Source organism: Thamnophis sirtalis, unplaced genomic scaffold (genome assembly GCF_051295495.1).
Source record: "Thamnophis sirtalis isolate CommonGarterSnake01/CBP01778 unplaced genomic scaffold, rThaSir2_p1.2 scaffold_15, whole genome shotgun sequence".
NCBI classification, from domain to species: domain Eukaryota; kingdom Metazoa; phylum Chordata; class Lepidosauria; order Squamata; family Natricidae; genus Thamnophis; species Thamnophis sirtalis.
The window spans coordinates 22,803,353-22,825,237 of NW_028261395.1; the positions used below are offsets into that span (position 1 = coordinate 22,803,353).

Here is a 21,885-nt window from a genome sequence, read left to right on the forward strand (position 1 = left end):
AGAATGGCCATTCAGTTTCTCTGCTGCGCTTTGGTAGCGCAAAGGACCCCAGCAAGAGCTGCCAATTCTTGATCTGTCAGCTGCCAGCAGGGAAGAAATCAGAGACCGATTCATTGTTCCTGCCCATAGCAGTGTGTTGATGCTCACTTCAGGGGTGGGTTACTACCGGTTTGGTGCCCCCCAAAATTTGCTGACTTCGCTCGCATGCATGCCAGACGCACACTCCATGCGCATGCGCATTTGCACCAAAAAGGGTCTGCACATGTGCACAACATTAAAAAGCACCGGGGGGGCGGAGAGAAGTAAATTTTTTCAATGAGGATTTTTCTGGGCATGTGCAAAACAGAAAATCAAGATGGCAGCACCGAGGATAGAACCGCTTGAGGCGCGTTTCCGGCCAAGTTATTACCTACTTGGCCAAACCGGGCCAAACCGGTAGAAACCCAGTTCTGGCTCACTTGCAACTCTGCTGTTGCAGTCTGAATCAATATGTTTATCTCCAAAAGTATCTGTTACAATAAGATTGTGGGCGGGGTGGGTTGCTGCTGGTTTTACTACCAGTTTGCAACCCGCACATGCGCTGTTCAACGTAAATTGTTCTTTGTGCAAGTGCAGAACAATTTACAGTGAACTGCACACGCGCAGTCACTAAAAAGCAAAATGGCAGTGGCCCAGAGGCAGTGAGGGAACTGGTTCGGGGACGTGGCAGGCCTGGGTCGCTGCCAGTTCTGCGCCTCAGGCCTGAATTCCACTACCGGTTCTGCCGAACTGAGCCAAACCGGGAGCAACCCACCTCTAATTGTGGGTCAAAAGGTTGATGCTCTACTTCCGATCTCCCCCGTATTGCACCAAAGTCTACCTAACTTCTCCCACACCTGCCTTAAGAATTTTATTTTAGCCCTGAAAAGAAAGGGGTGTGTGTGGAAGAGCTAGAAATGGTGAGAGGAACAGAAGTTCTTAAATGTTCTGTGCAGATAAGTCCAAGCAGGTTCCCCACGTAGGAACAGTATCTAAACTGTCTTTGATTTCTGTTCAGGTGTTCGGTGCGTTCTACTCCTGATGTTATCACCAAGCAGTGATGCTTTATCTAGTGAACTCCGTGTTTCCTTGCTTTTTAAATCAGAAACAGATCCCATCTGGGCTTGCCAACAACGCTTTTCGACATAACGCTGTTTTGCAGCAAAACTATAATGATGTAAAATCACAGATTCCAAAATCTATTCTTTAGAACAGTGATGATGAACCTTTTTGGCACCAAGTGCACAAACTGGAAAGTGCGTGCATGTCCGTGCGTCCGCACACTGGAGCACCAGAAACCAAAAGACTAGCTGGCTAGTGCGTGCATGCCTGTTTTTTTACCATTTGGGGGCTGTTTTCAGGCAATTTTCTGGGGTATTTTCAGGCTGTTTTTATGCTGTTTTTGGGCCAAAAACAGCCTGAAAAACGGCCAGAAAACAGCCAGAAAAATGGTCTGTTTTTGGGATGTTTTTCCAGACTTTTTCAGGCTGTTAGTGAATTTTTTACCCTGACCATGCCCACCCTAGCCCTCGGAGATCAAACACAACCCTGATGCGGCCCTCAATGAAATCGCATTTGACACTCCTGAAGTAGAGTAATGCAAATAAGATGCACACCAGAGTCCACGGCTTGGCAAAAAGGACAAATGCATTAATTTCCCCACTGACAAGAATTAGACTTTGGCTCCTTAGGATTTGGCTGTACAAGAGCAGCCCCTTCAAGCAACCCAGGGGGAGACTAACAGTATGATGTACACTCCGCATGGGAAAGGTGCCAAGATGCCATGGCAGAAGCAAATCTTCCCTCTTGCCTTCATGGGTGGGCTTCTGGCTTCAGAAGGCTCTTCTGCTTTGGCCACAGAGGTGGGTTCCTACCAGTTCGGAGGAGTAGGTTGTAACTCGACTGCCCACGCACCTGAAACCGGTTCTATTGTCAGCAGCGCCATCTCTTTTTTTGGTTCTGCACATACGCAGAACAATCTCCATTGCAGAAATGTAATTTTTCCCCCTTTTCTAACATTCTGTGCATGCGCAGACCATTTTAGGTGTAAATGAACATGGATACCGAACCGGCGGTAATGCCAGTAGCAACACCACCCCCATTTGGCCACCCAATCTTTCCTCATTCCGCTGGTCCCTAAATTTGCCGAAAAACTCCTTGAGACTTGGAGGGGGTCCTCTGAAAATATGCAAGGAGGTTCACACGGGTAAAACGGATCAAAGCCACCACTGGGGGCAATCTGTTAAAAATGCTACGCCCTGCATCCTTCAATTATCTTTATGGCATCGGTTTTTGAAAAAGGACAATATAAAGCAAATTGTATTACTGTGTTTTTAACTGCCCTGATAACAATCAACTAAATGCCAAGGAAGGTTAACCCTCTCCTACTTTTGCTGCCACAAAGCAAAGCTACTTTTTATGCTGTTATCCTACAATTATTGACCAGAACAAATTGACTGATAGCAAGACTGAACCCAATGGTTTCACTGAAGTTTTTCAGATGTGGAAGAGAAGGAACCATTTTCCATTTTCTATATGGAAACCCTCATTTGGATACTTGTCGAGAGACAAACTTTCCTTTAAGAAGGAAATTGGCTCTCTGTCTGTCTGTCTGTCTGTCTGTCTGTCTGTCTGTCTGTCTGTCTCTCTCTGTCTCTGTCTCAGTCTCTTGCTCTGTCTCTCAGTCTCTCTCTGTCTCTCTTTCTTTCTCTCTGTCTGTCTGTCTGCCTCTTTCTTTGTGTGTGTGTCTCCCTCTTTCTATATCTCATTGTCTCTTTCTCTCTTTCTGCCTCTCTGTCTCTCTTTCTGTTTCTCTCTCTTTCTCTCTCTCTCTTTCTATCTCTGTCTCTCTCTGTGTATCTCTCCATCTCTGTCTATCTGTCTCTGTCTCTCTGTGTGTGTGTCTCTCTCTCCCTATCTCTCTCTGTCTATCTGTCTCTCTCTGTGTGTCTCTCTCTTTGTGTCTCTATACATGTTTCTCTCTGTCTCTCTCTCCATTTCTGTCTGTCTGTCTGTCTGTCTCTGTCTGTCTCTCTCTCTGTCTGTCTGTCTCTCTCTCTCTCTTTGTCTCCCTCTTTCTGTCTCTCATTATCTCTCTCTTTCTGTCTCTCTCTCTCTCTCTCACCCTGTCTCTCTTTCTGTCCCTCTGTCTGTCTCTATCTCTCTGTCTGTCTGTCTCTCTTTCTGTCTGTCTGCTTCTCTCTATCTGCCTCCCTCTTTCCATCTCTCATTCTTTCGCTCTCTTTCTGTCTCTCTGTCTTCTGTCTCTGTCTGTCTGTCTCTCTGGTTCTCTCTCTCTCTGTCTCTCTCTCTGTCTGTCTCTCTCTTTTTCTGTCTCTCTGTTTGTCTGTCTGTCTCTCTCTTCTGTTTCTCTGTCTCTGTCTCTGTCTCTGTCTCTCTCTCAGTCCCTCTTTCTCTGTCTCTATCTCTCTGTCTCTCTGTGTGTGTCTCTTTCTGTCTCTTTTTCTCTCTGTCTCTCTGTCTGTCTCTAACTCCCTCTGTCTCTCATTGTCTCTCTCTCTTTCTGTCTCTCTCTATCTGTCTCTCTCTCTATCTGTCTCTCTTCCTATCTCTCTTTCTGTCTCTCCCTTTCTGTTTCTCTCTCTCTTTCTATGTCTCTCTCTCTGTGTCTCTTCTCTCTCTTTCTATCTGTCTTTCTCTGTGTGTGTCTCTCTCTGTGTGTCTCTGTGTCTCTCTCTTTCTCTCTCTCTCTGTCTCTCTTTCTCTCTCTCTGTCTCTCTCTTTCTCTCTGTCTCTGTCTCTCTCTTTCTCTCTCTCTTTGTCTTTCTGTCTCTGTGTCGCTGTCTCTGTCTCTGTCTCTCTCTCTGCACTTACTGAGCAACTCACTTCCAAGGAAATTTATCCAAGTTTACGTTGCACATTTTGAGTAACATTAGCCAGCTTGGGGTGTTACATATTTAGGTACTATTATATCACAGGACCTCAACTTCCCAATGGGTGGCCCAAATTTAAGGACAATGCAGAAAATTCAGGCCCCTTTATTGCCGGCAGATCAGCTTTGATTCAGCAGGGGAAAGCGGGTGGGGGTAGGGGGGTTGCACAGGAGAGATAGAAGGAGAATGAATTCCCATTTGTTTCCGAGCTCTCTGGAAGGAAAAGAGAAAAGAACGGAGGGCTTTGTGGCACTTTTCTTCCTGGTCCACTTGAAAGGCTGAGGGTGAGAACCTCCACCTACACACACACACATACACACACACACCCCTTGGGCAAGGAAATGTGTGGGCAGCTGGCAGCAGGCCAGCAATGCTGACATCCCAGCTACCATCAAGGGCCTCCGGGTGCTGGGGCGTGGGTCCAAAAAGCCCAGCAGGGCTCTCTCTTGGAGGGAGGGCAGGAACGCAGAGATGAGCTCACACCTGGGAGGAACAGCAAAGGCACCGACTTCTCACCATGGTCTCGTCTCATTGGGGGGGCGGGTGGAACCAAGAGCTACTGTCATTCCTGGGAATGGAGGGAGGGAGCCACCAGTACACCCTGGTTTTCACTACTGAAAAATCCCTTCCCTTTTTAGAATAGAATAGGGTTGGGAGGGACCGTGGAGGTCTTCTAGTCCAACCCCCTGCTTAGGCAGGAAACCCTATACCACTTCAGACAAATGGTTATCCAACATCTTCTTAAAGACTTCCAGTGTCGGAGCATTTACAACTTCTGGAGGGAAGTCATTCCACTGATTAATTGTTCTAACTGTCAGGAAATTTCTCCTTAGTTATAAGTTGCTTCTCTCCTTGATTAGTTTCCACTCATTGCTTCTTGTCCTACCCTCAGGTGCTTTGGAGAATAGTTTGACTCCCTCTTCTTTGTGGCAGCCCCTAAGATATTGGAAGATAGCTATCATGTCTCCTCTAGTCCTTCTCTTCAGTAGACTAGCCATGCCAAGTTCCTCCAACCATTCTTTATACTGTATGTTTCAGCCTCCAGCCCCCTAATCATCGTGGTTGCTCTTCTCTGCACTCTTTCTAGAGTCTCCACATCTTTTCTACATCGTGGTGACCAAAACTGAATGCAGTATTCCAAGTGTGGCCTTACCAAGGCATTATAAAGTGGTATTAACACTTCACAGGATCTTGATTCTATCCCTCTGTTTATGCAGCCTAGAACTGTGTTGGCTTTTTTGGCAGCTGCTGCACACGGCTGGCTCATATTTAAATGGTTGTCCACTAGGACTCCAAGACCCCTCTCACAGTTACTACTATTGAGGAAGGTACCACCTATACTGTACATGTGCACTTTGTTTTTCTTGCCTAAATGTAGAATCTTACTTTTTTCACCATTAAATTCCATTTTGTTAGATAGTGCCCAATGTTCAAGTCTGTCAAGATCCTTCTGCATCTTGAGCCTGTCTTCTGGATTTTCTCCTTTCTTCTTCAGGTTAAAAAAATAGAATAAAAAGAACACCCACACACACACCAGGTATGCCCTTCACAAGCCTTTCAAGTTCTCCAGCAACCTGGGAAGGGACTTGGGAGCAGTATATCTGGAGTCAATTCTGCTCAGATTCTGAATCCAGTCAATGTAGTCCATAACTCATGAATAAACACCCTGAGGAAGAGCTAGGCCTGGAAGACATCTTGGGCATTGGATCTTCAGGCCTGTCACAGGGGGGATTGTATGAAGCTGTTGTGGCCTGCCAGTGGCCAGTGGAGCTGGCAGCAGAATTGGACAGTGAGGAGGTTGGGGAGGAACATGGGTGAGTCCTGGAGGCTGGGGAAGGCTCTGATGAGGGCTCTGTGTTGGAGGCAGAGAGGGGGCCAAGGCTGTCTGGCAGTTCTCAGCTGCCTTCATAGCTAGACAGCAGTGAGGCAGATGAACAGCTGGAGTCTTTTCCCAATGTGCACATGTACAGAGCTGCCAGAAGAAAAGAACAGCTGAGAAATCAGGGTCATCTTGAGAATAAAGTCATAGGTGGATAGTGAATGGCCTCTCCCATAGGAAATAAAAGAGGAGCGAAAGGAGAGGGGGCTTTTCCAGCTAACCATTCATTCCTTCCTTAGTTCATTTCAGGAGTCTGGAAATCTGTCCATGAATCTCAAAGACTCTGTGCCAAGTCTTTCCTTACATAGCACTGCATTTGGAAAATATTTACATGGCAGCTTTCCAAGCTAGATAAGGTCTGTGGTCATAACTTCATCTTTGAAAGACTTTACCAGACCTTTGCTGAAAGTAAATGAGAGGAATTCACATTCATTTAATAAAAGGGGTTTTGTCAGGACCAGGAATCTGCTTCCTGCTTTTGGGGGAAGCCTAGGTCAGAACAGAACCTGGGGAGATATATAGTCATAATAACATTCCTTTCTCAGAGTGTCAAGGACATTCTGCCTGCATCTGGAGTGGTGTGACTGGGAGGCATCTCCAGTTGGAACGGTGCCTGATTGGACCATACGATGTGGGTTCTGGGCAGGGGCTTGGACTTTCAATTGGGTGGGGAAAACCTGGAAACTTTCAGATTCAGGTTTTCCCAGATGTGCCAATATGACATCTCTAATAAAATGTAATTTTGAGGAAACTCAAGCCTCGGAGTGTTACTTGGATCCCTGACTCAACCTATGTCTCCCACCAAATTCAGATGCATGAAGCCAAGAATCCCCCCCCCCAAGAGATTAATCTGAGTCTTCTTAGAGGTCGCATCTCAGACTCTCCTCCATAAGGCCTTCAAACTCTTGAGAAAAAAACCCCTCTTTTTTCCTTGGGGATCATTCCAGTATCATCCACCGTGTCAGAAATGTGGCAGGAACCCCAAGAGTTACAGAACCACGAATAATGAATAAAGAGTAACTCCTGAAAGAGGCCACCAGGAAGGGAACATTTGGGGGCGGGGAAAGAGGAGGCACGGAGTGGGATGGAGCAGGATGGAGCAATCTGGAAGAGGGCAAGAGGGCAGGGGGTGGAGGGCAGGAGCACCACACTTTTCCACACTGCTCTAGTCGTCGCTTAGTGTGGACACTATTACGGTGGCGCTGGGTGCACCATTGGAGACCCCAAGTACCAGTTGAGGACCAATCCTCCTGGAGAAATTCTGTTTTGGTGCTGCTAAGAGTCAACAAGGTCTTGATGTTATGTAATCAATCAATCATCAATCAATAAATCAATTAATCAAAATATTCATGCAACCTATTCAATCAAGGGTTATCAAATTTGTTGTTGTTGTTAGTTGCAAAATCGTGTCCGACCCATCACGACCCCATGGACAACATTTCTCCAGGCCTTCTTGTCCTCTACCATCCCCCAGAGTCCATTTAAGCTCACGCCTACTGCTTCGGTGACTCCATCCAGCCATCTCATTCTCTGTCACCCCCTTCTTTTGCCCTCAATCGTTCCCAGCATGAGGCTCTTCTCCAGTGAGTCCTTCCTTCTTATTAGGTGGCCAAAGTATTTGAGTCTCATCTTCAGGATCTGGCCTTCTAAAGAGCAGTCAGGGTTGATCTCCTCTAGGACTACCAGTTTGATCGCCTTGCAGTCCAATGGACTCACAGGAGTCTTCTCCAGCGCCATTGTTCAAAGGCCTCCATTCTTTGGCACTCAACCTTTCCCATTCTACCAAGGGGATTTTGGGGTAAGCCATGTTGACCACCAAGCCAGGCATTGGTTTGAAACAGCATCTTATAATGAACATGCAGCGATTATTAACTATCCTCCACATTGCCTCGATAGTAAGACAATTAAAGTTGAATTAGTGTGTAACCTACTGTGACATTTATTATTATATAAGTTGATTCCAGTAATCAGATGTTGACTTCCTAGAATATATTTTCCAAATATTATACTAAATGCAAGATCATATATAACACTTACCTTGTCAAAATGTTGTCTGGTGTAAATTAAATTATTGACAGCAATATAATTTTCTACACACTTTATTATTTTGATACATTTGTTGTCAGCAGACAATGGCTTCTTGCCAGATTTGGAATTCAGAGATGGGGGTGGGAAAATTCAGTTTAATGTTTATTCTCCGTACTTTCTTCAGTAATACTTCTGCTAAGATAAATGTGTTAAGAGTTGGGGTGGCTATTGTGTTAGAACTCCATCTAGAAGTTTATGGCCCCTAAATTAGGGTTCCAGGTATGGCCTGGCCTCATAGATACAGATACAGATTAACAGAGTTGGAAGGGACCTATAGGTCATCTAGTCCAACCACTGCCCAAGCAGGAGACCCTACACCATTTCTGACAAATGGCAGTCCAGTCTCTTCTTGAAAGCCTCCAGGGATGAAGCTCCTACAACTTCTGAGGGCAACTTCTGTTCGATGGGTTGATTGTTCTCACTGTCAAAACGTTCCTCCATATTTCTAGGTTGAATCTCTGCTTGGTCAGTTTCGATCTATTATTCAGGTGCTTTGGAAAATAGCTTGACCCCCTCCTCTCCATGGCAGCCCCTCAAATCTTGGAAGACTGCTATCATGTCGCCCCTGGTCCTTCTCTTCATTAGACTAGCCACGCCCAGTTCCTGCAACTGTTCATTGTATGTTTTAGTCTTCAGTCCCCTAATCATCCTGGTTGCTCTTCTGTGCACTCTTTCTAGAGTCTCAACATCTTTTTTATAGTGTGATGACCAACTTAATGCAACTTAGGATTTTGTTGGCTTTTTTGGCTTGCTGCTGCACACTCCTGGCTCATATTTAGCTGGCTGTCCACTAAGACTCCAAGATCCCTCTCACAGATACTGGTTAGCCTGGTTTCACCCATTTTATATGTGTACTTTTGGTTTTTCTTACCTAAGTATAGGAGTATATTTTTCTCTACATTGAATTTCATTTTGTTAGATGGGGCCCAGTGTTGAAATCTGTCAAGATCCATCTGGATCTTGAGCCCATCTTCTTGGGTGTTAGCTATCCAAAGGCAGAACCAAAAATCAAAATGGCAGGACAGAGATGACAATTGCTCTTTCAAAGTTATCCAGATGATTTAAATAAAGGCTTTTTTCTAGTGATTTAAATTGTGATTTAAATTGGCTTGATTTAAATCACCCTGGCCATCATGTATCGAAGAGGGAGAAAAAGTGGAATGGGAGCAGAGGAGACTGAAGAAAAAATTAAATGCGATGGCCCAAAATCTGAGTGATTGAGTTAGATGTGGCTGTGGCCAGAGCTGGAGCGGGGGATGGGCTGCCACTCAGCCACAGACCAGGGAAGCCCCTCCTCCCTCTGCACCCAGAACTCTTCAAAACTTCATGGTCGCACGTGGGGGGGAGAAATATCATTTTTTTCCTGCTCACTTGCCATTCTGGGGGTTGATTCAGCTCGGTAAGGTGTTTATATCATTTCAAAATTATTTCCATATGAAACAGGCAATAAAATGAGCCCTAATTTAACAGAAAGGCTGCCTTAAGAGATAACTAGAGAGTCGCTGTTGTATTATTTATTGAATCTTTTATTTCAAACGCATTCCAATAATTTTTTTAAAAAATGCACTAATATTTTTATATGTCAAAAAAGGTCAACTTTAAAAGATTGAATTACAGAACTCTACTATTAAATTCCTTTATTCCTACTGCTTAAAATTTTTTGGAATTTGTCTTTGAAATGTAAGGCATGATCTGAATATGGAGTTTATTCTAGCTTTGATCAAAGTGATAACAAAACATGAGGACTAATATTTGCTTGTTTGAAAAAGTTTGCGGAAATTTTAATAGAATTGTATAGTAATTGTGTGCAGTAATTCTAATTTAATAGAATTTGTTCAGTTGTGCTGTGTACCTTAAAACAGTTCTTGTTTTAATTTTTAATTTTTTTTGTAAAAGTTTTTTATTTTTTTTCTTTTAAAACAAACATTTCATTATTCATTAATCAGTGTTGTCTGAATACAATTTTTTTAGTATCATAATAGTTTTAGCTTACCAAAGTCTTTATATACATCTATTCTTATTTTAACATTACAACTCTCCTGTAGCTCTTGTTTTAATTTTGAACAGTTGCGCCTTTGGGCTTTAGAAATCGGGTAAAAGGAATTTAAAATTTGTAACAATTTCCCCCCCCAAAATAATCTATTTTAAAAAATGGAACGTTTTCTGGTCGCAGTTCATACTTTGACCACAGGGGGGCGAGGAGATTAAAAAAAGTTTTAAATCAAAGTAGAATTCTTCGAAGAGATGAACAAAATAGTCCCATCTCAAAATCTGTCAATCCAGGTTTTAATTCCCATTATTGCCATTTAGCAGTGAACCGATAGAGGAAGCAGCACAGGGGTTATTGCAAAAATTAAAAGCAAAATAAAACACCCATGGATGGAGTGTAATAAAATTACAGACCGAACCCGGCAGTTTAAGCGATGCCCCAAGAGCAACTGAGCGGTTATTCCGAGACAGATGCGTTTGATCTAAGGATTCGTGTATCCACTTCTGATTTCGATTGTCTTCATTTGTTACCGAATTTGAGGGGGGGGGAGAAAACCAGAGCTGGCGATGCTGTGCTGGCGCCGTTTGAGCTTCTTCAGCCCCGCAGGCAATACGCCCTCCAGATGCCTTAAACTAAAGTTCCCATCATCCTCGTCCGGCCTGGCTTTTTGGAGGGACTCACCCTGAGACCTCCAGATCAAAGGAGAAGAATCTCAGACTGAGAAGCCGATCTGCTATCTATCTATCTATCTATCTATCTATCTATCTATCTATCTATCTATCTATCTATCTATCTATCTATCTATCTATCTATCTATCTATCTATCTATCTATCTATCGTCTATCGTCTGTCTGTCTCTGTCTCTGTCTCTGTCTCTGTCTCTGTCTCTGTCTCTCTCTCTCTCCATCCATCCATCCATCCATCCATCCATCCATCCATCCATCCATCTATCTATCACCAACACAACTTCCAGAGCCAACCTGACTCCATGGGCAGCCGTGAACGGGAGAAGCATGCGGGGGACAAGATCCCCTGCCTGGGGATGGGTGGGTGGAGGATCTCCCAGTTACCAGGACTTTGTAATCTTACAAAAGAAAAAACAAGAAGCCAGATCCCTGTCGAGACCCACCGCCCAAGGGAGGCGCGGAGATTTCCAAATCTCAGCCCTTGACAGGCAAAGGCTCGCGGGGTGCAACGGAGCTGCTTTTCGGGCGGCGCTCGATGAACCACCGCCTTCTTCGCAGGGACGGCGGGGTTGGGGGAGTTAGGGTTTCGGGCGAGGAGCAGCAGCTGACCCGAGGAGACAGAAGGGAGGGAGGCAGCTGCAAGCAGGGTACCGGAGCGGCCCGTTGCCAAGCCAGGTGGCCTCTTCCTTCCAATGCTTGAGAGTCCCTGGAAGGCCAAAGAAGCGTGGGGGGGGGGGGTAGCCTGGGAAATCACGGACCCCACGAACTGCCTCATTCCTTTCTGCGTCTAGCGCAGTTCAGACAAGCCGAGTCCAAGCCAGGTGGCGGAGCCGGAGCTTTGCCAAGAAAGTCTGGGAGACGGATCGGGCCCCGCCAGCGCCCCAGATGGCCTCTGAATCTTTCCGAGGCAGAGAAAACACACACACACATACACGTGGGGCGGGGAGAGGGGGAGTGAGGGAGAGAGAGAGAGAGGGGGAGGAAAGAAGGAAGGAAGAAGAAAGAAAGAAAGAAGGAAAGAAAGAAAGAAAGAAAGAAAGAAAGAAAGAAAGAAAGAAAGAAAGAAAGAAAGAAAGAAAGAAAGAAAGAAAGAAAGAAAGAAAACAGGCCAGAGAGCAAGAACGGCGAGCGTTCGCCCACTCCGACGCAGCAGCGCGGAGACCGGAGTAGCGGCATAGAAGCTGGCGGAGAAGATGTGGCGACTTCCCGGATGACGATCACTCTCTCCGGGTCTCCGCCCGCCCTTTTCACTGTAATCGGTTCTCCCAATTCCTCCGACCGGAGGACCGCCGCTACTCCGGGGACCCAGCCATTCTAAGACGGCTGGGGTTTTTCTACTCGCCCGCAGCAGAGCTTGGCGGGAAGCCCAGGCTGCCGAGACGGGCGGAGGGAGGAGGTGAGTCGCCCGTGAGTCCAAGGTAGAGAGCGCCTCTGAGCATGCCAAGACGGCCGCTCCTTTGGGAGAAGGAACAGCTTAGTAATAGTTGCAGGAGCAGGAGGCTGGGTCTTTCGGAAGCCCGTGGGAGACGCGGAGATTCGCCCATCCTCAGGAGCCACCCCGGAGGAAAAGCAGCGTCTACACCCCATCGGGGCAGCGCCCGGTAGTAGCCCCTGCGGAAGTCAGCCAGTCGGCACCGCTGCAGGATGCTCACCTACCCGACCAACCGGAGCTGTCCAACTCAGTTGGCACAGCCGGCTGGCCCCTTTCTCTTATTCGGGCACTCCAAGCGGGCGCCCCTCGCCCGCTCTACGCCCCTTGCCCAAGCGCCCTGCAGAGGGGTCGCGGGAGCTCCAGTCGCCGGGGGTGCGTGAGTGGGTGAGCAGCGGCAGCCCATCCCGACTCCTCGGCCGCCGGGAGAGGCGGGCGGGCGGGCAGCCAGGCCAGGGGGCGGGAGGGTCGCGCCTCTTCCTCGGTCGCCCCCGCTTTTCCCCGGAAGGCTCCGCTTAAAGGCAGCGCGGGTGGAGCCGGATATTGCCCTTGTTTGGCGGGGCTCGCATGGCCGGACTCGCCCCCCTCGCCGTATCTCCGGACCGGCCCCGGCCACCCTGCGCTCTCATGCCCGGACCCGCGTGGGGCTCCAGCCCCCCTCCCACCCCGCCCCCGGGCGCTCCGTGCTAATTGGCCACGTGACGGCGAGCCCCCGCCCTTCCCCTCTTCCTCAGTCCTTATATGGGCAGTGACGTCGCGGCATTCACCCTCCGCCCCATAAATACTTGGCGCGGACTTGGCAGTTGCCCGGTAGCTGCAAGCGATCCAAAAAGAGCGCAACGAGGGAGCGGACGGAGCGCCGGAGCCCCGCTGTCGGCGCTTGGCCCATGTGGCTTCCCCCACCTGTTTCCAGGAGCCCCCCACCCACCCCTTGCCCTAGATAAGCATCTCAGCCCCCACCCCACCCTCCGTGGGGGGAAAAGACGGCTCGGCCCGTTCCCTGGGGGAATAAGCGGCCCCTGGACCAGGTTGGGGAGGGGGGCTCCTTCACTCCAGGATGACCGCCAAGGCAGTCGACAAAATCCCCGTCACCCTCAGCGGGCTGGTGCACCTTCCCGAAGGCCTTTATCCCACGGAAGACGCCCTGCCGCCGTCAGTCATCGGTTTTCCCAGCGTGGACCTGGGCGGACCGTTTGACCAGCTCAGCGGTAAGTGCCCCTTCCCTTCTCCCGCGGGGCCTTCGGCCTTGGCATGACCGGGGAGGGGAAGAACCGAAGGCGGGGGCGCCCACGGGGGAGGGGGGGAAGTATAAGTGGACGGGGCGGCCGGACTCCCGCGCCCACTGACGGGCACCGGCGGACTTCAGCTGGCCCCTTTCTCTGGAGACTTCCTAAAGCGGCGGCAGCGGCGCGCTGGTCGCTTCCAAAGTCCGGACCTTCGAGACCGCTTCGGGTTTCTGCCCAAGAAGCTGGGACCAACGAGCAGCTTCCAACTAATAGTAATCGCATGGCCGCCTTGGGTCGCGGGGCCGCTATATGAGCTGAGAGCCAAATCTCTGCGATCACCGAGTTCCGCTTTTCACTGTGGACTCAGCCTGGGTGGCAGAACTTCGAGTCCTTCTCTTTGCCCCTAAGGGTCAGAACTTGAGAGCTTGTAGGATCGGGCGCAGGGAAAGGACCTGTGCTTGGAGGGCCAGCTCATCTAACCCGGGCGCTGGTCAGCTAAAGGGAAGAGGAGCTAGCGCAGGGCGGGCGGGTTGGAGAACTTAAACCCTCCGCCTGGCTTCAAGCGCACAGCGATCCTAAATTGCGCAGCAGCCAAGGCTGTCTGGGCGGGGGGGGGGGGTATCCCAAGGAGAGCTCCGGCTGCGCGGTGGTGACGACCTTTCTCTTCCCTCCATCCTCCAGATGGCCTGATCGGTGCTGACATGAGCGACAAACGAACGCTGGACTTGCAATACGCCTGCAGCGGTTTCGCGCCGCCGCCTCCGCGTAGCCAATCCTTCACCTACATGGGCAAGTTCTCCATCGACCCTCCGTATCCCGGCGCCAGCTGCTACGCGGCCGACGGCATCCTCAACTTGGTCAGCGCGGGCATCCTGCAGGGAGTGGCCGCGCCGTCGACAGCATCCCCGGCCTCTGCCGCGGCGGTTCCATCCTCCACCGCCGGATCCAGCCCCGCGGGGCACGGATGCGCCATGGCGCTGGCTGCCGGGGACCTGGAGCATCTCTACTCGCCGCAGGGGCAGCCGCCGCCGCCGCCTTACTCCGCCTGCGGGGAGCTTTATCAAGGCCAGGCGCAGCAGCCGGCGCCGTCCGACGGCTCCTCGCCCTTCCTGGCCGCCTCAACGGGATCCTATCCGCCGCCCCCTTCCTACCACCACTCCCCCAAGAGCGTGGGGTCGGTGGGACCAGACCCCGCCGGCCTCTTCTCCATGATCCCGGAGTACGCGGGCTTCTTCCAGCCGCCGCCACCGCCGCCGCCGTGCAGCCAGCGCGACTTCCACGGCCCGCCGGAGCGCAAGCCTTTTCCCTGCTCCCTGGATTCGGTGCGCGTCCCGCCGCCGCTCACGCCTCTCTCCACCATCCGCAACTTCACGTTGGGCGCACCCCCGAGCGGGCTGAGCGAAGGGCCCTCCTCAGGGACGGCGGTCAGTGCGCGCCTGGCGCCGGGTGCCTACGGGGGCCCGGGCAGCCTGCCGCTACGCCCCATCCTAAGGCCGCGCAAGTACCCCAACCGGCCCAGCAAGACGCCGGTGCACGAGCGACCCTACCCATGCCCGGCCGAGGGCTGCGATCGCCGCTTCTCGCGCTCCGACGAACTGACCCGCCACATCCGCATCCACACGGGCCACAAGCCCTTCCAGTGCCGCATCTGCATGCGCAACTTCAGTCGCAGCGACCACCTCACCACCCACATCCGCACGCACACCGGCGAGAAACCCTTCGCCTGCGATTTCTGCGGCAGGAAGTTCGCCCGCAGCGATGAGCGCAAGCGGCACACCAAGATCCACCTGCGGCAGAAGGAGCGCAAGGTCGCCGGTGCCGCCGCCGCAGCCGTCGGGGCGCCCCAGGTTACACCCGGCCCCGGCGCAGCCGGTCTGCCTTCGTGCGGCGCTCGGACGCGGACGCCTTGAGGCTTCGGACGGCTGGTTCGGGCACCGGGCTGCTGCGCCTGGACCCCGCGCTCACTTTCCCCGGCAGGTAACCGCGGAAGCTGCCCTCGGGATCGCGGGAGCGCTTGGGAAGCGCCGCCTGGGGAAGGGGGCTCTCTCCGGAGGGGCAGCCGGCGACGGGCCAACAGGACGGAGGGAGGACCGTGTGCACTTTAGAGCCGGGAGCCGCAGGACTTGGCGCGGCGCAAGACGGGGAGCGGCCAGCGCAAGTCTCCGTCGTCGGGACGGCTGCGGAAAACTTTTACTTGAAAAAATCGGTGTCGGACTGAGAGACAAGAGAGCGAGTGCAATGCGGGCTGGGCGAGACAACAGGCAATATTTATTCCTCTGCGGGTGGGGGGAATTCCTGGTTTCAAAATAATTCATCCTTTCCCTCCGCAGCAATTATTTCCCCTTGGCTATATTTTCCTTTGCGCGTTCTTGAAAACTTAATTCATAGCAAAGGGGGGTGGGTGGGAAAAGGCGCCCCGTTTTCCAAGCCCGCTAAGCAGAGAGAACTCCATTTCTCTCTCTCGGGAGGGAGAATTCCTGGGTGCAGGTCTGTAACTTTTCTGAGCTGTCCTCGGTGCCTTTTTAAATATGTGGAACGTGACTGCATGTTAAATTGGTTGCCTTATTAATCCTGGGGTGGGGGGGCGTGAGGAATGTCAGGTTTTAATCATGAAGGGAGGGGTGCCTCTTAATATTCACGTTTTTATAAAAAGAAAAAAAGGTCTATTTTTGTATGCACTGAAGATTGCCGCCTTCCCCCCTCCCCGACTGACATTAAATGTTGCTTCTGTCAAATATAATAATTAAAAAAAGAATGGTAAAATATAAATAATTTTTCAGGCTGGCAAAAAAAATATATCTGAGTCCTGGAGGATGGTTGAAAAAGAAAATATTTCATCTAAGGAGACACAATCGCTAACTCTTCCCTCCCTCCCACAAAATAAATCAGTATTTGTGAATATAATGGGAATAAAATGATTTCTGTAGAAAATGACCACCAGAAGGGCACCATCAGGTTCTGTCTGTGTTAAAGAACCCACACCAATTCTACAGATGGGCACCATGTAGTGACCAACAAATGCTCTTGCAGAGCCTGGGATAAGCGTGTGAGAGAGAGAGGCTTCCTGCAAAGCGTGAAAAAGTCACTAGGAAAGAGAGAGATTCTAGGCCTTCCAGTGTTTGGCTCTGGAGATTGACTCAGAGGCCATTGTTGTTATCCACAGCTCAGTGGTGAAATTCAATTTTTTACTACTGTGGGCATGGCTTAGTGGGTGTGGCAGGGGAAAGATACTGCAAAATCCCCATTCCCACCCCACTCTGGGGCCAGCCAGGGTGGTATTTGCCGGATCTCCAAAGTCCAAAATGCTCACCATTTCCACTACCGGTTGTCCAGAACCTGTCAGAACCTGCTGAATTTCACCCCTGCCACAGCTTCTTTAATCTGAATGTATAGCCAAGTTGGTACCAAAAGGGGAGGTGTAGAGCCTGTGCAGTGCCAAAGCCAGGAGCGCCTGTCAACTTGGGAAAGACTGACATAGGAAGGAAGACTCTGTGGCCAATATGGCAGGAAGACTCTGTGGTCATGCTTATGTGGCAAAGCACCTGTTCTGACCCATGAATTCTGCTCATTCACATTCAGCAAAGTCTTTCGAGGAAGGATTTCCAGTCACAGACCTTATCTGGCTTGGAGCTCTGACGGGCCGATATCTGCAAAACTTGGCAAGGAGTCACAAACCAATTAAGTGAAATAATTGTCTCCTGCAAACTCCACTCCCCTTTCGCTCCTCTTTTATTTTCTCTGGGAGGGGCCATTCATCATTCAACTGTGGCTTTAATCCCAAGTCAACCCCTGTTCTTTAGCTGTTCCCTTCATCTGGCAACTCTGTGCATGTGCACACTGGGAACAGGCTCCAGTTGTTCATCTGCCTCACTGATGTCTGACTCTGAAAGCAGCTGATAACTGTTGGACAGCCCTGGCCCTCTCTCTGCCTCTGACACAGAGCCCTCATCAGAGCCTTCCCCAACCTCCAGGACTAGTCCAGTTTCCTCCCCAGCCTCCTTCCTGTCCGAAACTGCTGCCAGCTACACTGGTGGGCCACAACAGCACCATCCAAATTCCCCTGACAATACTGGAGGGAAAAAACTACCCCAAGGGTGGATCCATATTTACGGTGGTTGTGCTTGGTCTGAGCACACAGGATTTCCCCCAGTTGCAATAAATAGACCCGGTGTTCGTACCGGCGGGGGTGGCCCTTGACTCACTGCTGTTCCATGACTGCAGGCAAGCTAATTTTAAGCAGGCTGTGGAAATAAACAAAGCCACACGTGGGGAGAGGCTGCTTCAGAAGCCGGATAGGCAAGTAATTTTTTTAATGAAAATTACATGTTGATGAAAATTACTTCAAAGAGCACGATGCTGTGCTATTGATGCTAGTTGTCAGGTAATTTTGGGTGATATTTGGAACCCTGACACTAGTCTTGGTACCTGATTCTGAGCAGCAGAGATTTAAGGGCCTTTGAAATGTTGTGGCCCGCCATGGACAGTGGAGCTGGCAGCAGAGTCGGACAGTGAGGAGGTTTGGGAGGAACCTGGGGCAGTCCCGGGGGTTTGGGAGGAACCTGGGGCAGTCCCGGGGGTTGAGGAAAGCTCAGACAAGGGCTCTGTATCGGAGGCAGAGAGGGAGCTGGACAGCAGTGAGGCTGAAGAACAGCTGGCTCCTGTTCCCAGTGTGCACATGTGTGGAGCTGCCAGAAGACAAGAACAATTAAGAAAGCAGGGTCAACTTAAGAGTAAAGTCACACCTTGGAGGTGATTGAGGTGAGGTGGCGCAGTGGTTAAATGCAGCACTGCAGGCTACTGCTAGATCAGCAGTTCAGCGGTTCAAATCTCACCGGCTCAGGGTTGACTCAGCCTTCCATCCTTCCGAGGTGGGTAAAATGAGGACCCAGATTGTTGGGGGCAATATGCTGACTCTCTGTAAACCGCTTAGAGAGGGCTGAAAGCCCTATGAAGCGGTATATAAGTCTACTGCTATTGCTATTGCTATTGGCCCCTCCCATAGGAAACAAAAAGGGGGCGAACGGGGAGTGGGCTTTTGTAGGAAACAATTAGTTCATTCAGTCAGTTCAAGAGTGGAAAGTTCTGTTTGTGTCTATAAGAGACTCTGTACTAAGTGTTGCTTTGCCCTGTGTTTGGAAACTAGTTATCTGGCAGCTCTCCAAACAAGATAAGGTTCGTGTTGATAAATATTCCTTGGAAAGACTGTTTGCTAAAGCCTTGCTGACTTCACAGTCATGTAAATAAAAGGGATTTTTGCAGGACCAAGATTCGGCTTCTTTCTTTTTAAGGAAGCCTAGGTCAGGACATGGGTCTCTGAGGAAAGAACGGAGGGAGTGGCCCTGATTCAGTGAGCCTTTCAATGCATTTTTGTAAAGCCAGGAATTTCCGAGAGCCTCTGGCATGGTGACACCAGGATTCGTTCAGAGCCCTGATGTCATTTCCCCTGTTGTTCTTCTCTCAGTGCTTGGATGGGAGGCCACTAGGAGATGCCGGGGTATTAGGGGGAGCCAGAATGTTGAAAACGCACCCTAGAAAGGAGCAGGAGCAAACCACTTGGGTACAGCAGTTGAGAAGAGTGTGTGATTGTGTATCTGTGGAGTCAATCAAGAGTCCAGAATGAATTGGAGATTTGAAGAGGTGGCTGAAGTGCCCCTCAGCTGGTGTTGATGCTTAGCAATGACATGAATAGGTTTTCTCCAGCTTTACTCGTTCCCCAGTTGGCCTTCTGAAATCTCTCAGGGGATCATTCATTGCTGTCAGAATCCAATCCATCTCCTTGGCCACTGGCAGCCTTCTTGTTTCCTTTCAGCTTGTCCAACCATGGTGGGCTTTGGGGTCTCTGAAGACATCATCATCATCATCATTATCATCATTATCATGTCCCACAGTCAGCCAGATGTTTAGTCTGGATTTGGCATTTTGTCCACCTAGAGAGTCCTTCTCAAGGACCTGGGATAGGCAGATGTTTATTATTATCATTGTTGCTGTTGGGTGATGCTGTAAGCATTCTGTAGAACTCATTGGGGCACACGGATGATTCTAGACCATCCATTCCATTGCTAAAACTCACCATCCTAGAGGAATTGAGAGCTCACCGGATCAAAAACTTGGTGACTGTTCTGACGGAGGCTTCCCAATAACATGAAAGAAACTCCTTATCCCGACAAAAGCCCCTTTTATTAATTTATTGTGAATTCTAATCATTCACATCCAGCAAAGTCTTTTAAGGGAGGATTTACAGTCACAAACCTTATCTGGCTTGGAGAGCTGCCAGGCCGATATCTGCAAAATTTGGCAAGGAGTCTCAGAGAGTCCCGAACCAATGAAGTAAACTAATTGTCTCCTGCAAACTCCACTTCCCTTTCACTCCTCTTTTTATTTCCTCTGAGAGGGGCCGTTCATCATCTACCTTATTCATAAGTTGACCCCTGTTCTTTAGCTGTTCCCTTCATCTGGCAACTCTGTGCATGCGCACACTGAGAACAGGCTCCAGCTGTTCCTCTGCCTCACTGCTGTCTGACTCTGAAGGCATCTGATAACTGGCATATGGTCCTGGCCTCTTCTCTGCCTCCAACACAAAGCCCTCATTAGAGCCTTCCCCAGACTCCAGGACTGGCCCATTTCCTCCCCAACCTCCTCACTATCCGAATCTGCTGCCAGATCTGCTGGCCGCTGGCAGGCCACAACACTTGGCTGGATTCTGGAGTAGCAAATTAAGGGAAGGGCCAGTCGCCACATGAACACAAAATGGTGATGAAGCAATTCCCTTACGTTCACCAGATGCATGCCGGATCGGACACATTAGCAATGCTATTATTCCATCTCTCTCCTTCTCCAGGCAGCCTGCACTATGGAGACTTTCCCAAAAATCATGAGGTCTTGTCATGATAAAGGAGGGGATGCAAAATCCACGTTTGTTCCTTAAGAGTGGCTGATCTAAATGAAGAAGCCACCTTACATTCCTGGTTTGTTTTAAATTAACCTCTGACCAGGCACTTGTATTCATTATAATGCTAACTTATGCATCAGCACCAATGGCTCACTTGACCATTCTTTTGGTCTGTCTTTCTTTCGTTACATCAATTAACTGGTCCTTATTGAGACCTGTTAAGGGGGGGGGATGGAGAGCATGGAAGCCTAGTGGTGCAGATGTTGGGCTTGTCAACCAAAGGTTGGCACTTCAAAACCCAAATGTTGCATAACAGGGTGAACATCTCATCTTTGCCCCAGATCCTGCCAACCTACCAGTTTACATATTGCCCCCAGCAATCTGGGTCCTCATTTTACTGACCTCGGAAGGATGCAAGGCAAGAGTTCAACCTTGAGCCTGGTGAGGATTGAACTCCTGGCAGTGTGCAGAGCCAGCCTGCAATTCTTCATTCTAACCACTGCACCACTGCAGCTCGTAAGAGTAGATAAATAGGTACCACTTTGTTGGGAAGGTAAAACAGCATGGCCTGTGCCTCGGTGCATAGCCATGCTGGCCACATGGCCACCAAAGCATCTTTAGCCAACGCTGACTCCCTCAATCAAGAAATGGCAATGAGCAGCGCTCCCTACAGTCAGAAATGGCTGGAGAGGGGGAATTTTTACCTTTTATTATGACCTTACATAAAAACATGTCCATCGGTCGTACACATATTCAGATCAATGCACCTTGTGAATCCCTGGATTTAGGACTTGATTGCTGCTAGTAAGTGAAAAACCATCCTTCCAGGAACTTTTCCAAACCCTAAAAGGAAACTTTTGTTCAGTTACAGAAGCACAGCTTCTCCTCGCTACGAGTGGCTGTTTCATGCAAGGTGCCTATCTGTGGGTCACCTGGTTGCCTCCCCCCCCCACACACTTTGTGGGTCACCTGGTTGCCTCCCCCCACACACACACTTTGCCAGTTTTGCACAGCACTTTGGCTCTAACGCTGGGCTTGGCCCGATGTGTGAAGCCAGTCCCAGAAGGCCAAACCCATGTTGTTAAATCTATTTGAATCAGATCGAAAGGGTTGAAGGAGGAAAAAAAGTGGTTCTAACATACTCTTGTGTCGAATGTATAAAATATTTCTTGTGAGAAACTTGGGATTAACCCTTTGAGGGGGAACAGAGAAGGCATGTCTGAAAAGGCTCAAAATCATTCGACCTTCTCAGGTCAAAATCTCTGCTTTAGAAAGCCACAATTTGGGGGTAGATTCTAAAGATAACACTGCTGTGGAGCGAGTGCGAATTCAATTTACAAAAAGGAAAGTGGTGTTTTTGTGAGCACAGGTGCAAAACAAAAGAAAAAGGAGGAGAAAAAAAAAGACTATGTGATATATTTAACAGACTGGCTTATAAAATTAAAGGAACTAATAGGCTATATGTTTATTTAGAAGAAAGTCCAGGCTTTAATAGGGTTGCAGTGGCTCAGTGGCTAAGACACTGAAGTTGTCTATCAGAAAGGCCAGCAGTTCAGTGGTTCGAATCCCTAGTGCTACATAACGGAGTGAGCTCCCATTACTTGTCCCAGCTTCTGCAGTTCAAAAGCATGTAAAAAATGCAAATAGAAAAATAGGGACTACCTTTGGTGGGAAGGTAACAGCGTTCCATGCGCCTTTGGTGTTTATTCATGCCAGCCACATGACCACAGAGACGTCTTCGGACAGCACCGGCTCTTTGGCTTTGAAACAGAGATGAGCACCACCCC

At 49.5% G+C, this 21,885-nt stretch overlaps 1 protein-coding gene across 1 annotated transcript; it reads left to right on the top strand.

Annotated features, from left to right (window-relative positions):
* Positions 1–13,040: 13,040 nt before the first annotated feature.
* EGR2 (early growth response 2) lies at positions 13,041–15,119 on the top strand. The gene is made up of 2 exons (XM_014057062.2): positions 13,041–13,191; positions 13,891–15,119. Exons 1-2 carry the CDS (start codon positions 13,041–13,043, stop codon positions 15,117–15,119), a joined length of 1,380 nt encoding a protein of 459 aa, XP_013912537.2.
* The last annotated feature ends 6,766 nt before the right edge of the window (positions 15,120–21,885 follow it).

Bases quoted from the DNA above. Each gene is read 5' to 3' on its own strand.
- EGR2 (XM_014057062.2), top strand. From the start codon at position 13,041: ATGACCGCCAAGGCAGTCGACAAAATCCCCGTCACCCTCAGCGGGCTG. The intron at 13,192-13,890 runs GTAAGTGCCCCT...TCCATCCTCCAG, and splicing joins ACCGTTTGACCAGCTCAGCG to ATGGCCTGATCGGTGCTGAC.